At 33.5% G+C, this 17,376-nt stretch overlaps 1 protein-coding gene across 1 annotated transcript in view; it reads left to right on the top strand.

Moving 5' to 3' along the window:
- The window catches only part of LOC111516184 (5-hydroxytryptamine receptor), a 616,569-nt gene that overhangs the window by 46,724 nt on the left and 552,469 nt on the right, over window positions 1–17,376 (top strand). Inside the window, exon 2 of the mRNA XM_074170181.1 lies at window positions 14,960–15,471. Within this exon, the coding sequence (XP_074026282.1) occupies window positions 15,102–15,471 (370 nt within the window). The 5' untranslated portion in view covers window positions 14,960–15,101. The remainder of the gene's footprint in view (window positions 1–14,959; window positions 15,472–17,376) is intronic.

Below are 17,376 nucleotides of genomic sequence, written 5' to 3' on the forward strand. Positions count from 1 at the left end.
GCATTGTTAGAGAATTTGGAAAATTGAGGATAAATTATTCGTGCAGTAAATAATATTCGAAAAAAGGCACAGTTGTGTTATAATAAACAAGGCCAGCATTTTGAGCATTTGCTGTGATTCATGTCTTCACATTTAAGGTAATTATTGTTATTTGTTAAAAGTTATAACTTTACTGAAAAGGATACAATGTCTAATTCACCTCATACATACCTCATTTATCGCATTTTTATTGTTGATATATAATCCTATATAGTAAGATTGGTGCAGTCAAGTTCTTGAGCGAAAACATTCTTTCAAATATATGCAATGAAAATTTGTTCACTTGACATACGCTTTGAATTTAAATAGCGGAAATTTTTCAACATAATATAATCATAATTTCCACTCTTATAGAAGAGAGCCTCCATATGGCTTGAAATAACGAAGCTGAAGCACCAGTTAATAGAATCAAAAGCTTTGAAATCAACTCGTAATTCACGTACTTGTAACTCCAGTAAAAGTTTTCAGGCGCGTCAGTGACGCAGTGAAAATGGAATGACTGAAACTCAACTTTCGTTTGACATAATAATAGTCCTTGAATGAATTCGTACAAGTACGAGAATAATTCGTGTTATTTTGGGCGTTTTGAATAGTTTTTTGGATTGGACCTGTGATAATACAAATAATAGTATTGAAAAAATACTGCAGATTATCAAAAAAATTAATATAGAATTTTTCATGATGGTGTTCCGAGAGGATGACCTTGGATATACTTTTCACACTATAAACCAATCGTCAAGGATTACAATATGGTTTCATTATTCAGATCTTTATTGATTGAGTAGAACTGGACGAAACTTGATAAAACTCCATATCAAAATGTATTGATTTTTTGTATATTGAAGGGGATTCCGCTATACAAAGCTATTGTAGAGTTCACAGACCTTCAGTGATTGCTATAATGAAAATCCAATATCTTTGATGCACTGTTTAGAACCTTTGCTGTAGTAATGAATATTACTGAAGTTTTTTCCAACACCAAACCGTCACTTTAACACCGCAACACGTGTTATTATCTTCAAGAGGAAGATCAAACTGATCATACTAACAAAATTATCGTTCTTTATACCATAGAAACTTTTTCTAAGTGCCTGAGTCTCAAGTGTCTTAAATTAGTTTAGTCTTGAATTAGTTTTACAATATGTATTCATGTAATAGTCAGGTGAATCTTATAATCAAAATATCATTTTAACAAGCTCTACACTATGCTTTTAGGTATTGGTCCACCACCGTATTAATAATATTATTATGTTCTCTTATTCATACACTCTCATAGGCATCTGGATGTCTGTTGTTGTTATTGTCCAACTAATCCTAATGAACTGAAGTCTATGGAATGGTTTCGTTACAAAACATGATAGGCGACTGATGATTTTTCAGGTCTTCCAAATCTAGAGTGTGTTAAGTGTTCCTTACATCTTATTTCAATAGATCCTTTTATCTGTCCATAATTTTTTGCATCGAAGTCCTTACATTCAATTTCGTAAATTCCAGACTTTTTCCAATTCTCAACTTTGTCTTTAAGACTTCCTTGGCTTGTTTCAAAAACCACCTTTATACCTAGTTCCTTGAAATGCTTTCCATAGTTCTTCGTGTATTGGTGGTATGGAACTGTTAAAAAAAAAACCGTTCAAAATCTGTTTTTCCGTTAACCAACTGTCGCACCCCTAAGAACGACAACCCTCAGAAGTCGAAACTAATTATTCGATATTATTTGTCTTGGTTTTTTTCGTTTTTAAAAGTCGAGATTTCGTTCATTCTTAACCTAAACTTCTTCCCTATTACGTCATCTACAATACCCCCAGAAAAACTGTTAGTGGCTGCCATTTCCTGTATTGAACGTTTTTCTTTTGTGAACCTCTCATGTGTGAGAGAAACAGTCAAAAGACGATGCACTAGAAAATTCATTCCGGCACATTTGTGCTGTCGTGATGCGATATAAAGAATATATCTGTACGTACTTGTTTTCAAAATACATCGTATTCCACCTTTCCATATTGGCTCCTCATTATCAAAACACCAAAAAATGGAAGTTGTCCTTCATTTTTTCAACTTATACGTGAATTTTATTGATAGAAATGTGTTATTTAAAAAGGAAGTAAGGTCCTCAATATTCCATTTTTTTTATCAGCTTTATTTATTGTCTCATCAATTATTACAGTTATTAAAGACATTCATATTGTTAGTGAATACATTGAAACTGTGTAACGATACTGAATTTTGTTTAAGAGATTAGTTTGTTTTAAAAAGTTTATCACGTTTTCGACTGCACTGTATTCTCCTAAGATTTGCGCGATATTCTCTGGGATGTTATTGTCCTCTCTTTGTTGGTAATACAATGGACATTCTTGAAGAATGTGTTGGAAATGACATGTTTCGTGTTTCGGATAAAAAATCATTAATGTACGAACGTCTTCAAAATTCGAAACATAAAATAGATAAAGATAATTTAAAGACACTACACACATGCGAAAAAGGGAAAATGATGAATCTTTTGGAATTTATGGAAATAAACAGGTCAAAGGAAAATCCCAATTCTATTGTCCTCAACGAACAACTTGATTTGAATAATAGTCCACTCCTGAACCTATAATCCAGATCCCAAAACCTACATTATATTGAAAGCTTTGTTATGTTCATGGATTTTACAGGTATATGAAACGCAGGTACCAGATATCAGGTATATCAAATCATTTATGATAGAATAAGCAACATAGGTATAAATTACGAATCGGAAAGAAAAAAGCGGCGCTCTCCCTTATTTACAAAGTTACGACCCTTCAAAGTTCTGAAAAGGGCAACTTTTCAGCCTTCTTTTTCACAAAATAAACTATTTTAAAACACAAGCATCTATTCACTAGGTCATCTTTACACCTTATTCCTCCTTCTTTGACACAATAAAAATGTTAAAAAATGTACGGAGCTGCTTTTTTGGTTACATATCTCTGTATTTTACGTTTTCAAGGTCAATGGCATGGTTGGTAAAACTGATGCAGTCCATATTCCTAAAGTAATTCAAATGTTTTTTACCTTCATTCTTTAGATCGTAAATTGGTTTTTGGTGGTGTATTACGAATTTGAAATAGTAGGCGACGGCAAATACCAACCGCTTTCTTCTGAAATGTCACTAGTAAGTAACCTCAAAATAGAAGAATGTCACCAGGAGAAGTATTCGTTTTTAAATTAGGTTTTTCTTAAAAAAATGTTTATTATTGAGATGAAAAGTTATTACAATGTGTTAAAACAACGATAAAAATAAAATAAATACAACAATAAAAATTAATTGGCGCTCCGGGGCGACTTCATTGATTCCAGTGGCGCATTTGCTTTTTCAGCTGCAGGAAAACCCGGAAAAACCTGCAGCATCACATCATCTGAAGATCTTGATCTAACAATGTCCTCTCTCTCATAAAACAAAATGTAGGGTGTCTCCAGAGGCTCGTCAAACTTAAATCAGTCCGTTTCTTCTTTGACCAAGGCGTAATAATGACCACATTCAACGCCAGAACCACATTGAACAATGACTGCATGAATATTATAACAGTGGTCTGCTAGGTTGAAATTTTCATCTATTTCGAACCTTCCATAGAGTTTCTTGCTTCCGTTAGAGGTTGAGTCTTGTTTGAAAATCATCAGTGTTATTATTAGATTGACTGGTGCCTCAGCTATACTTGTTTCCTTATAACAGTCAGTTAGTTTGGCGCATGTTTGACAATACAGTTGATCATCACCTGTTAAAAATTACATTTTCAGATGATTTAACAATAAGCTTTGCACGGACTGGTAATTAGTCGTATTAGGAAAAGCTAGATTAGATGAAAAGTGTCAAAGAAGGATGAATAAGGTATAAAGGTGACCTAGGGAATGAATGCTTGTGTTTTTAAATAGTTTATTTTGTGAAAAAGAAGGCTGAAAAGTTGCCCTTTTCAGAACTTTGAAGGGCTGTAACTTTGTAAATAAGGGAGAGCGTCGCTTTTTTCTTTCTGATTCGTAATCTACGCATCGGAATTCGTAAGTACTCGCAAACAATTTTTCAAAATCGCCGGGTGTCCTCAAAACGAAAATATACCCTTTTTTATCTCAATGAAACTGAAAGAATAATGAACCATAAAATCATTAATCACGAATCGAACAGGATGAAATTGTTTATTCTAACACTTGATGGAGCTATCAACAGTTCGATATGAGTAGATATTAATAGTTCAATATTATCGATTATAAACACAGAGAGAGTAGAAATAAACTATTTCCCGAATCCGAAAGTTGAAATGTTTACCTAATATTATAAAGAGATATGAAACGAAATAATAAACTGTATGCAATGAAAAATGTATTGATGTGAAATTGCTTTTTTTAGTAGTTGTTTGATTTGGTTTCGAAGATCTTATCATTATGAATACTATAACCGGTTACTTGATGAAAATTTATAACACTGTTCATAATAATAATTATAGAACTTCCAAAATGAATTTTATTTAAAAAGCTGGTAGCTTCCTCAGTTACTGTTACAGTTATCTAGCTCGCAAAATTTTCGACTTCTGAGATTTGTCGCTTGTGAGGGTGCGATAGCTGGTTCACGGAAAAACAGATTTCAATAGATAAGATTGGAAATCGAACATAGGATCAATGCCACCTACCTGGATTTCCACGTCTCTTGTGGCAGATTTTTCTTGAGTATCTATCTCTTGGCAAATGCACTCAACTGGTTATGGTTTGGTTGTGGATTGTGGTTTGTTAACTGTGAAAATTTCGTAATAAATTTTTACTCGAATATATAACAATTCAACTATTTCGAATAGAGGGTAGGAAGGGGTAATGGGGGTCACTTGAGCAATAACTTATCACTCCTAATAAATATAACCCATTCAATTCAAATAAGATTCCTCTTGGCTGGGATTAAATCAAATATGTGAATGAATGTCATTACGATGTCATCGATGACATAAGCAGATCAAGCTTATTCCGTGACATTCAAAATCGTAATTCATGAATGAAGTGTGTGTATTTTCTATAATGTTATCCAATTTAGTACTGAAGAGCCTTGGGGCAAGTGTCTTAAGGCGAAACATCGGTGTATACCAGTGAGGTATACACCGTATACCATGTAAGTGCAATTTATTACCATTCATTCAAAGTAGAACTCATGTGAATGATATCTGATTTTTATTCCACAACGAATGTTTGAAATACAAACTGAGTAGAGAAAAGTATCTTCTGTGTAATTCAGTGTTCATATAGAAGTATTTGTTTCGAAAGAATTATTTTCTTTCGTGTAATTCAATGTTTATATGAAAGTAGCTGTTTCAGGAGGACTTTTTTTTGTATCAGATGGAGTAGTAGAAAGCCAAAAACTTTCTTTCCCAAAAAAATTTATCACTCGTAAAAAAAAATATGTAACCCCTTCAATTCAAACTGAAATAACTTATCGAATTTAAGCAAAATTTTTATTGCAACCGCCTCAAAACAAAATCTACTTAACTGGCTATCATTTGAGATCAGTAATAATAATAATGGTCTTTATTGGGTGGAATAGAGTATAATATCCAAGAGGCGAAGTTCAAAACTGCAGTGTAAAACACTACAGGTTTGTTCTACCACTTAACCTCCAAAGCCAGCTACGAAAAGTGGCAACAAAAAAAATTTTAGTAATACAAAAAAAAACAACAAAAATAAAGAAAGTAATACATTATATAGCTGATATATATCAATCAGCATCCGAATAACAACAAAAAAATATACATATGGATAAATTATTGAGTATTTAAGTTTGTTTACCTGTAAGTTCAATTTTCAATTTTTGCCTATAAATACCTATTTTGAAATATTTTGAATAAGGGGGAGTTCATTGTAAACGTTGCATATCTGATACGGAAATGATCGCTTTAAAAATTCATGAGTGTGTATCGGAGGAGTTAATAACCCTTTGTGCCGTGCATTCAAGTTGTGTAAGTCGATCCGAAAAGTAATTTTATCATACAGGATGTAACTAAATGAGTGTAAAACATTTGAGGAGGTGATTCCTCATCGAATCACAAGTACTACAGGTTGAAATTAATATTGAAATTAACCTGACGTTTTGTACTACCAAAAAGACACTTAGTCAGAAATTTATTTGGTTTACCCCATGGTTGTAAGGGGTGGAAAACGCAACCCCTAAAATTTATTTCCAATCTAACTTTTTGTCTTATTATTTGTTTACTATTTAAAAATTTATTTCCGATAGCCTGTTCCATTCTAAACAAAAAATGTCTCTAGTTCGCAGCAAAAAAATTATTTTAGGAACAACTACAGAGATACATCGTCATAAATGCGAAAATACGAAACTAATCTATCTAGTAGGTCGCTATTGGCAATAGTGACAATTAAACTGGTATGACGCTGTCAATTTGTGAATTTTCGAAATCGAATTAATACTAATTGTGTGTTGTTGTTCTGTTATTAATTTGTTACTTTAATAATTCACTTGTTATTAAAATGGCATACACAAATGGGGAAATGGCTAATATGCACGTTTACGGTCTGTCGCAGTGGAATGGGTTAGAAACTTCTAGAAGATATGCTGAAATGTATCCTCAACGGCAGCATCCTTCACATAAAATATTTGCTCGACTTCATCAACGATTACGAGAATATGGTTCATTCGACAAAAAAACGCAGGATTGTGGTCGCCATCGAGAAGTACAAACACCACAGCTTGAGGAAGCAGTACTCAATTTGATTGAAAAAAAACCTACTACTAGTACTAGAAAGATTGCTTTCCAGCTAAATGTTGATCATATGACGGTATTTCGAATATTAAAGGAACAACTCTTATACCCTTACCATCTGCAACGAGTACAGGCACTGTCACCGCGAGACTTTCTGAACCCTTTTGAATTTTGCAATTGGATGCTGGAAATGATTAGAAGAAATTGTGACTTTCTGAAGACGATAGAATTCACAGACGAATGTAGTTTCTCTCGGGACGAAATTATTAATTTTCATAATTACCACATATGGGCTGATGAAAACCCTCACGTTATTGTCGAAACTAACCATCAAGAACAGTTTTCTCTTAACGTATGGCTCGAAGTTATTGGAGGAAGTTCCTTTGGGCATCGGAAGGGATACGTTTTTTATGAATGATGGGGCTGCCGTCCATTTTAGTCAAGTAGCATATCAGCATTCAATTGAAACGTATGCAAATCAGTGGATAGGTCGAAGAGGACCACAGAACTGGACCAATCGATCGTCGGATCTCAATCCTATCGATTTCTCTATTTGGGGCCATTTACAGCATTTGGTTAATCGTACTCCTGTTCGCGATGTAGAGGACTCAAGAAACCGCATCATCGATGCGTGCAGGGTAATCAGAGAGACTCCAGGAATATTTGAGCAAATACGTGGCTCAATGCGCTGACGTCTTGACGCATGCGTAATGTCTGAAGGTAGACTTATTGAACATTCACTATGATTCCCACATGTTGTGTGTTCTGTCATTAATAAATTAGTTTTGTTTATCACCCTTTAATCCTTTGATGCAGGTACTAACTACAAAATAACAATAAATCCAGTTCGCAATTATGACGATGTATCTCTGTAGTTGTTCGTAAAATAATTTTTTGCTGCGAACTTATTTATTTTGGGCGAAAAACCCAGGAGACATTTTTTGTTAAGAATGAAACAGGCTATCGGAAATAAATGTTCAAATGGTAAACAAATGATAAGACAACAAGTTACATTGGAAATGAATTTTAGGGGTTGCGTATTCCACCCCTTATAACCATGGGGTAAACCAAATGAATTACTAGCTAAGTGACTTTTTTGTAGTACAGAACGTCAGGTTAATTTCGATATTGCAATTTCTTCAGTGCTTGTGAAAAAAATTGTTATATAAATTTTATGTACCCCCTTTAAGGGGCTGTATCTTAACAAGGGATGCTCCAATGAAGTTCCTTTATATGGAAGATCCTATCTTTTTTTCGATGAGGAATCACCTCTTCAAATGTTTTACACTTATTCAGTTACACCCTGTATAGATTAGTCGGAATTTTATTGCAGATAACCTTATAATAGAAACACGAGTGTCAGACCTTCGGTTTTACATGTTGAGCCAACAAGTTTCTGACAGCCTTGATCAGATTCTGTTCCTTCTACGTACCCCATGAAAGAAGAGAAAGCAGGAGTTTCGAATGTTTTGGAGTCTTTTCTTGTTCCTAACTGTGAGGCTTGGTCCATTTGCATAGTTCAAAGATGAAAGAGCGAGACTGTTACATAGAGTAATTTTTGTGTTTTTATGGAGGAATTTTAGATTTCCGTAAATCAGTTAGAGTGGATTAGTTTATTAACATGGGAATCAAATCGGAAATCAGTGTCTAAAGTCACCCCAAGCTTTCTTGCTTCCTTCACAATTTCCAATACATTAGAGCCTATACTAATATTGATTTGTTGTTTCACAATATCTCTGTGATTTTTCGGACCAAATATTAGTATTTTCGACTTAGATGTATTATTCATTGAGCACATATTTTAGCAAGGGATCAAAATGTATCGAGATCATGACTGATCCGCCTATTTGCCTCATTTACTCTGTGTGGTTCAAAAGAATAATAGATAATGATCATTACTTCAATAATTATCTTTGGAAAATATGAAAGTGAAAAAACATGAACTCTTTTGATTCCCATTGCGCTTAGGTATGACTGCGAAGTAGTAGGCAACATTAACTGATATGCCACGAGTTTTCAAACTCACATTTCACTTTAAATATACATCTAGAGTTGGATCAGCACTCGAAATCACATGAAACGGTGCCGCAACTTCCAATATAATATTATTCGATACTCTGGATCAGGTTTCAAAGTATTTTGTAATCTGATATACACTTTTCTTCGCTGGAATATGTGTTCGGAACATTCTACGTTGAGTTCAGGTTAACGTAGAAGGAAGGAGAAGGAACGAAGTGAAGTTATCACGTTTCTTATAGAATAATGTACACTGTGTATTGAGAAACATTTAAAAAATTCGTTTAATTTTTGAAAACTTTTTTGTGTGTTCAACCTTCTACAATCTGGAAACGGTGAAGGATGCTTTTCCAAAACGTTAATCATCTACAGAAACTGGTGTTAAGGGCTAGTTTTGCACTAGCTCCCGATTAACTTCGGAATGCGAAACATCCTCAATATGTATTGATCCGACTCAAAGTCAACTTGATATTCGTAGTTCAATATGAAAGGACTGTTAGTCAGGGAAGCTATAGATTACGCTATAGACGACCCCTCTCGATATAGAAGGCCCCGGCACTCTGTCGAATGAGGCCTCTATGTCCTCCGTTAACAGATGAATAATATCTTCATCCATCTCACCCCAGCCAGATAGGGGTACACCGCGAAGGGCGGTATGGATGTCTGAGGACTTTCATGCCACCATCAACAATCAGTTATGACCCGTTTGTCCCTCTGGCAAAAACCAGCCTAAAGGGTGAGGGAGCAAGGCTTCATCCTGATCAAAACGACGATGACCATCGACGAATATGAAAGGAGAATATATCGCGTACCCCACTGAACGTTGTTTATAGTTGAGATCTTTCTCTCTGTGCCAAACATTTTTAATCCTCTGACTATTTTCTATGCTGAGATTTGGTGGATTTGAGCCATAGAAATACCGTAGATATTCCGTTCGGAGTTACCTTTATTCAAGGTCAACTATTCTGCTGACTACGGAAGTAGAGTGTCACCTATGGTAATTTATCCGACCTGACATCGCCGTCACCAATCTGTTTCCATCTGAAATGATATGTCAATTATATTTCCTCTAGATTGTGGAGTTTGATGAATAAGGTGTAACTACATGAATCGTATTTATTCAAATGCCTAATTATTCGTTTGTTTGGACCATCACCAACATCAACTTTCATCAGAACCATTAGGGTTCCCCATCAGTCCTTCATTGGATGAATAGAATTTTTCGTCAAACTAGAAATAATTTCGAGATAGACAAATGATAAGTAAATCTACAAGTATATAAGCTGACTTGTGGCTCTTGTTCAAAATTTTATATTAGCCAAACAGGAAGAAAATTTTCCCAAAGAATTAAAAAACATAGAAGTAGTTTTGTGAATAGAAAGACCAATTCCACATTTGCAAACCACCTTCTAGCAGAAAGACATGAGTTTAATAACGAATACGATGTGTTACATTTAGAAGAGGAGTGTCTCCTAACTCAATCTTCTAGAATGTTTGGAAATCAATAGAATCAAGAATTCTAGTAAATTACTGAATGATCAATTAGAATTAAATTACTCTTCATTGCTGAATATTTTTCCAAATATGGAAAATGGAACATGAGCTCAGGTACTTTAATTCATTACAAACTTAGGTGAAAATCAGGTACTTGAAATTCATGTATTTGAAATTCAGGTACTTCCAATTGTAGAATAAGATATATATATATATCATTGAATGTGTAGAATTGGTTATTAAATACGCCCAAAGAAGCCATTGTATGGCGAAACACCTGTTGCGTTTTTATAAAACTGTCTAGTGAAAATCACACAATGAAGTGTTTTCAGAATACTCTATTATTTTCAATATTTATTCCATAATACCAAAATAATAAATTAATCACAGGTGCTGTTTTTTTAGATCTTCAGAGGGCATTTGAAACTGTTAACCGCTCTTTACTTATTAGAAAACTAGAAAGCTTTGGTATTATTGATGATGCTTTAAAATGGATGATGGAATATTTAGATAATAGAAAACAGAAAGTAAAATTAAATAACATTTTATCTTCAGAAATTATAAACGAGTGTGGTGTACCGCAAGGTAGCGTGTTAGGTCCTCTTCTATTTTAATTGTATATCGATGATATTTCATTTATAATTGATAGATGCTTTGTTCATTTGTTTGCAAATGATACTTTAATATATTATGCATCAAATGATCTTCTTGATATAATTAATGTAATAAATGAGACACTAAAATCTGTATATAACTGGTGCTGCTTCAACTCGTTAAAAATTAATAAAAATAAAACAAAATTCATGATTATAGGAAATGACAAGCAGTACCATGACGTCAAAAAATATAATTACAATATTAAAATATCAAATGATAAAATTGAGTTGGTAAAAAAAATTAAATATTTGGGTGTAATTGTAGATAATAGAATGTTTTTTAAGGAACATGCTTCATATATTATTAAAACAATAGCATTCAAAATTAATTACTTAAGTAGGCAATCTAAGCACTTAAACCAATGGTCGCTTTTACTTTGGTATAATAGCTTGATTTTACCTCATTTTACTTATTATGGAACCATCTTGTACTTACTAAACCAAAATGAAATTGGAAGACTCCAGAAACTTCAAAATAGAGGAATGAGAGTAATATTATCCTGTGATAGAAGAACATATATAACATTAATGTTGAATACATTAAAATGGTTATCAGTAAAAAATTACTTTCGTTATTTAGCATTGATATTTATTTTTAAAATTAAAACTGGTGATGTTCCTGTATATCTACGTGACAAATTAAAGTATAACTTTGAATATCATGAATACAATACAAGAAATCGCAATAACTTTCATATACGTCAAACTAGTAATGTCAATTCAAATAATACAGTTTTCATTAAAGGAGTTCAAGCATTCAACGAACTACCGGAGGATATTAAAAATGCTACCTCTCTAAATATATTTAAAAGAAAATTAAAAGTGCACCTTTTAGACCTACAAAGTGTTTAGTATAGGAACCTGCTAAAACAGTTTTTTTTTCTTCTTTTTATTTTATTTATTGTGCTGTTTTTATTTATATGTTTCAATGTACATGATTTTAAATTTTAAATTTAAATTGTGACATTTAAATTTTTAAATTAGATTCAGACTAATATTGTAACTGCATTAGCTTGTGCTAAATAAACGATACATATATATATATATATATATATATATATATATATATATATATATATATATATATATATATATATATATATATATATACACTGTAATAATAGCATTTTCTGTAACTGGGTATTCCTGTTGGAAATAAATCGTTTTTTTTTAAGTTCTGACATGAAATGCCAATATTGAACCTGTTTTCTAAAATCAATATTTTAGAAGTGATGTGTTTTTCATTATTGTTCATTGAAAATCTACCTGTTCTACCAGATTTAATCATTCACACAATTAGTTTTGTTATTGGATCCTGTTGTATAAAGAGATATTGTGATATAGTTTGATACACCAGTAACTGATGAAACTACCGGGTAGCGAATTATTTTTTCACTCTATATTGAATAGGAGTGTTTCAAATTGGATCCTCATCATTGGGACCTCGGAAACTATGAGAGATATGAAGGTGGTTGATTCTGGACAAAGTTGCGCATTCACCTGAATAACAATATGCCGTTGAGAAAATTCTGAAAATTCGAGTATATCCGGGAATATTCGATAAAAACAGAAATTTCGGAAAATGGTTTCCATTTTTTTCTAGCATAAATTTTTTAAGGATTCGAAGATACATTGCACTTCCACATTGCCACTTCTTCTCTATTACATATTTGTTATCCAACGTTTCGTCTTCCGGCCACCATCCTCAACTTTTTTTCATGGGCGATACATTGGATTCTTTCTGTTCTGAATAGAATCGAATTATACCTTTTCAATGATATATTATAAGTTATCATTTTTTTTCCGAAAAATTGAAGTTATTGAAAAAAATATTCTAATCATAATTGGCTTTGACTTTTATGTTTTGACTTTCATCTTGTTACATGCAATGACATTTTGTTATTGCAAAAGTCATTGAATTTTTGGCGAAAAATGGCTTTCACGAATGAAGAAAATAGAATTATGATACAAATTTATTACAAATACGATAGAAACAGTGTTAGGACATTGGAAATTTATTTAAACTTGTATCCGGAAAGACGATAACCACATCGAACTATATTCAAGTTATTGGATCAAAATCTCACCGAGTTTGGTTAATTTGAAAAGCCGAGGAAAAAATATGGGAACAGAATGGACCAGGAAACTGAAGAAAATTTGTTAAATGAGGTTTGTAAGAGATGAGGTAGACATTGTGTCCTTTTCAATAAAAATGATTAATTTGCAGATAAAGATAAACCCGGGGAAATCTACACGTCAAATTCCATCCGAAATGAATAATTGTCATACAAGTGCTTGGAGACATCTCAAAAAAAGTGGTTCAAAGTGTAACAAAATACACATATCTCAAAAATTGCATCTAGGTGATCCCGAAAGACGATTAGAATTTTGTAATTGGCTGATGAGAAGACCTGATTTTCCTGTTTTCATGGAAAATGTAATTTGGGAAGATGAAAACACTTCAACGAATTGTGGGATATTCAACGAAATAACACACACATTTGGAGCATGAACAACCCTAGACAGTTCCGAGAAATTCTACCTCGAATGCGATTCAGTATTAACCTGTGGGCAGGAATTTACACAGCTAGAATTCAATGTCCTCATTTATTTGACGGAATTCTGAATGGAAAACCTATCACCAGTTTTTAATATTGATTTTCGAAGGCAATTTGGAGGATCTACCTTTGGCTAACTAAACCAACATCTGATTTCAATACAATTGTGCTCCACAGCACACTATCAGACGAATATGTAATTATCTGACTGAAAGGTTTGGTGACAAATGGATAGAGAATAATGGGCCGGTGAGGTGGCCAGCAAGGTCTCCAGACTTGAGTGTTATAAATAAACTTTCACGGTATATACTGAAAAATAGTGGTCGAAGGAAATAACGAAATATTGAGGATTTTCAACACAGGATTGTTATAGACTTCTGAAGATTCAGGAGAAACGAAATTAATCGTGCAGTTAATGATATTCGAAGAAGGGCACAGTTGTGTTATCATAAAAAAGGCCAGTATTTTGAGCATTTGCTGTGATTCACTTCTGTCTGTTTCTATCGTATTTGTAATAAATTTGTATCATATCCCTTTTTGTCTTCATTCGTGAAAGCCATTTTTTACCAGAAATTCAATGACTTGTAGAATAACAATATGTTATTGAGTGTAACAAATTGAAAGTCAAATTTAGAAACATCAAAGTCAAAGCCTATTATGATAAGAATCAGTTTTATTAATATCTCCAATTTTTCGACAAAAAATAATAGCATGTGATACATCATTCAAATGGGAAAATCTGGTTCTATATAAGAGAGAAAGAATCCAATGTAGCGCCCATAAGAAAAACTAAAGTTGATGATGGTGGCCGGAAGACGAAACATCGCAGAGCAAATCTGAAAATACCGTTTGTAGCGGGGAAAATGTGGCAATGTAGAAGTGCGATTTGTTTTCGAATCCTTCGAAAGCCAGAAAAAATAAAAACATTTTTCAGAAATTTCTGTTTTTTTATCGGATATCTTCAGACAAACTCGGAATTTCAGAACTTTCTCAACGGCATATTGTCAGTCAGATAAATACGCAACTTCGCCCCGTAGTAACCATTTTCGTATCTCTCATAGTTTCCGAGATCCTAATGGTGAGAATCGAATTTGAAACACCCTGTATATCCCCTGATAACGCCAACTTGATTGAAGAAACGCGCGTCATGAGAATAGTATTGTTCGAATGTGCGGAAAAACATTTTTCCTTCAACTCTAAGGCAGAAGTTTCAGATCCACCTGTCAGAAAATGTTGTCTTTCTGCAGATTTGTAGAGCCTCTTCTATTTGTAATGAAATTTCATACTGATTGCCCTGCACTATCAAATTTTCGGTTTTGTTTTTCCTGTCACCTCAGTTTAACTTTCTTTCACTTTATATCCATAATCTTCGAAGTATTTTAGATGAGTCAATCTTCACCACAGGAATTGAGTAATTTTAATAACTCTATTTTTTTATAAAATCTAAAAATTCATTTCTGATAACAGTTAACTCATGATGTTTTTTCAGGTACAGTGGAACGCAACAAAAATACATCTTGCTGTGATACAAAAAGAAAGGAACAGACGAGAACATGCGAAGAGACGCTCATCCATCAATTTCAAATAAATTACTGCTCCTAAGATAACTAATTACAGAAAAGATCGCAGCCATGCCAGAGGAACATCAAACATCCCCTTTAATAACCGTTTCTTCCATTCCGTCAACTTCCACTTATCCATCTACAACATTCGTCAACTCAGTGGATTTCGCGTTGTCTTCATTCATCAAATTTGTCACACCGTCCGAAACGAATGAACTGCGGCACAGTTTCAACATGTATAACTCGAGTATATATGTTGAAAATCCGGAAAATTTTCTGATGTCTCCCGGTTATGATCCTAACAATGACAGTTATGGTGGTTTCAATGTGTCCGTGATTGTAAATGGAACATACGATGAAGAAAGTCCTGCTATGCAGCTGATTTCTATGATCGTGACTGCTGTTCTTTTGGGGTTCATAATACTGGCCACTGTTATAGGTAAGTCGCTGAAAAATATCTGAATTTGTTAACACACTTTTATTAGCTTCACCTGTATGTATGTTTGTTTGTTACTCTCAAGCTCGGGATCTGTGTTGACAAAATTATCGAAATTATGGCTTGTAGGTGACTCCTTGATATATCGAAATTATTGCTTGATCTATTCGCGGGCAGATGGCGCTGTAGGTGACTCCTTGATATGTCGAAATTATTGCTTGATCTATTCGCGGGCAGATGGCGCTGTTCGTAACCTGCCTTATTTGTAACCCTCCTTTGCGCGTCTGCTGCCTTGGGCTTGGTAGCTGATTTTTCAGGCTCCCTCTCTCTCCGGAATCGGAAAATATCAATGATCTTTTTCTTTAATATACAGCTGATTGATCCCAAAGTTTAGATGAAATAAATATAGTTTAAGAAGACTAAAAAACATGCTTTTATAGCATACGGAACTACGTTGAATATGAAAAATAAATAAAGTTTAGAAAACTAAAAAACACGCTTTTAAAGAACATCGAACTGGAATAGTTAAAAATGATTTTTTTTCGAATGAGCCGAACGAAAAATAATAGTATTATTGTTAAAATGGCGTGGGTGCTTTGTGCCATATTTTTCGTATACCTATCAAGCGCCCGTCCTTTTTTTTAACAATACTAGTAGTTTTTGTTCGTTATTGTTTGAAGCTTATTAAAAAAATATTTTTAACTTTTTAGTTCGATGTTCTTCAAAAGCGTGTTCTTTAGTTTTTTGAACTATATTTATTTTTCAGTAATTTCATAATATGATCATATTTTTGGATACATAGAGTTCAATCGCGAGGTGTGAAATAATTTTCATCCAGAAAGATGAAAGAAGAGCCACTTGTCCACACTTGAAGTTGGCAGCACTCTCAAAGGCTAAAAACAAACCAATACATGAAAATGAATCGGCTGCGAAATAGTCCACGTGGCCTGCAGAATTAGCGGTTCGTATTGGATAATTTTTACTAACCGTGTTTTATGATAGGCTAAATAATCATTAAATTGAATTTGAAGCCATGTTACGACGAAGAATAGAAATCGGGGAATGCGGAGATGGTTATCGCCGTCATGTCGTCAATGTTAAGTTCGAGAACTGATCGCGATTGTGTTCAAATTTGATATTGGTGCAGTTTATTTACTTGAGATTTTTTTGTTATCTGTTTAGAATGTGGCGTCATTAGACAAGTACTAATTAAATAGTGTGATAACAACGTATACTTTTTCCAGTGTAGTGATTCCAACAGTGATGATGACCAATGCTAAATAGAGATACCAGTTAATAAAATTCGGATGCATTTGAATATTGAGACACAGAAAGTATGTTTCAATGTATATAAGAATCTACATCTCAAGTTTGGTTTCGAGGGTAACAAACTATTACAAGTAACATCAGAGTCGACCGAAATTCCTTTCTCAACTGTACGTAAAATAGTCAAATACAAACCTTATGAACGCAATACGCGAGGAGATTGAAAAAAACAATATACGACTGTAACAAAAGCAATGAGATTCCTACAACTGAAATCATGAGGAAGAAATTGAATACTTTCGGCAATAACGTGAGCTGCTCTGACAAATTTTTTCAAAATTGTATAATGAAACGAGGATTAAGATTTGAAATAACAAACGAATATCAAGTAGTTATGGAAAGCAGAAGAATAGTGGAATTGCGTGATAAATATGTATAACAAATAACTGAAAAAAGACAAGAACAACGGCGAATTTTCTATTTGGATGAATCTTGGTATGACACGACACAGTTACGGGAGGGTGGACTGATGGTTCGAGAATGTGTACGCCTAACATGCCTGCAAACAAAGTTTAGCAACTAATCATTCGGGTTCCGAATTCTTTGAAATTAGGTGAAAAAAAACGTGAGGACTGCAATGTT

The sequence above is a fragment of the Leptinotarsa decemlineata genome, unplaced genomic scaffold, assembly GCF_025532065.1.
Source record: "Leptinotarsa decemlineata unplaced genomic scaffold, Ldec_3_MD MMD2_P_RNA_scaffold_7, whole genome shotgun sequence".
Lineage (NCBI taxonomy): Eukaryota > Metazoa > Arthropoda > Insecta > Coleoptera > Chrysomelidae > Leptinotarsa > Leptinotarsa decemlineata.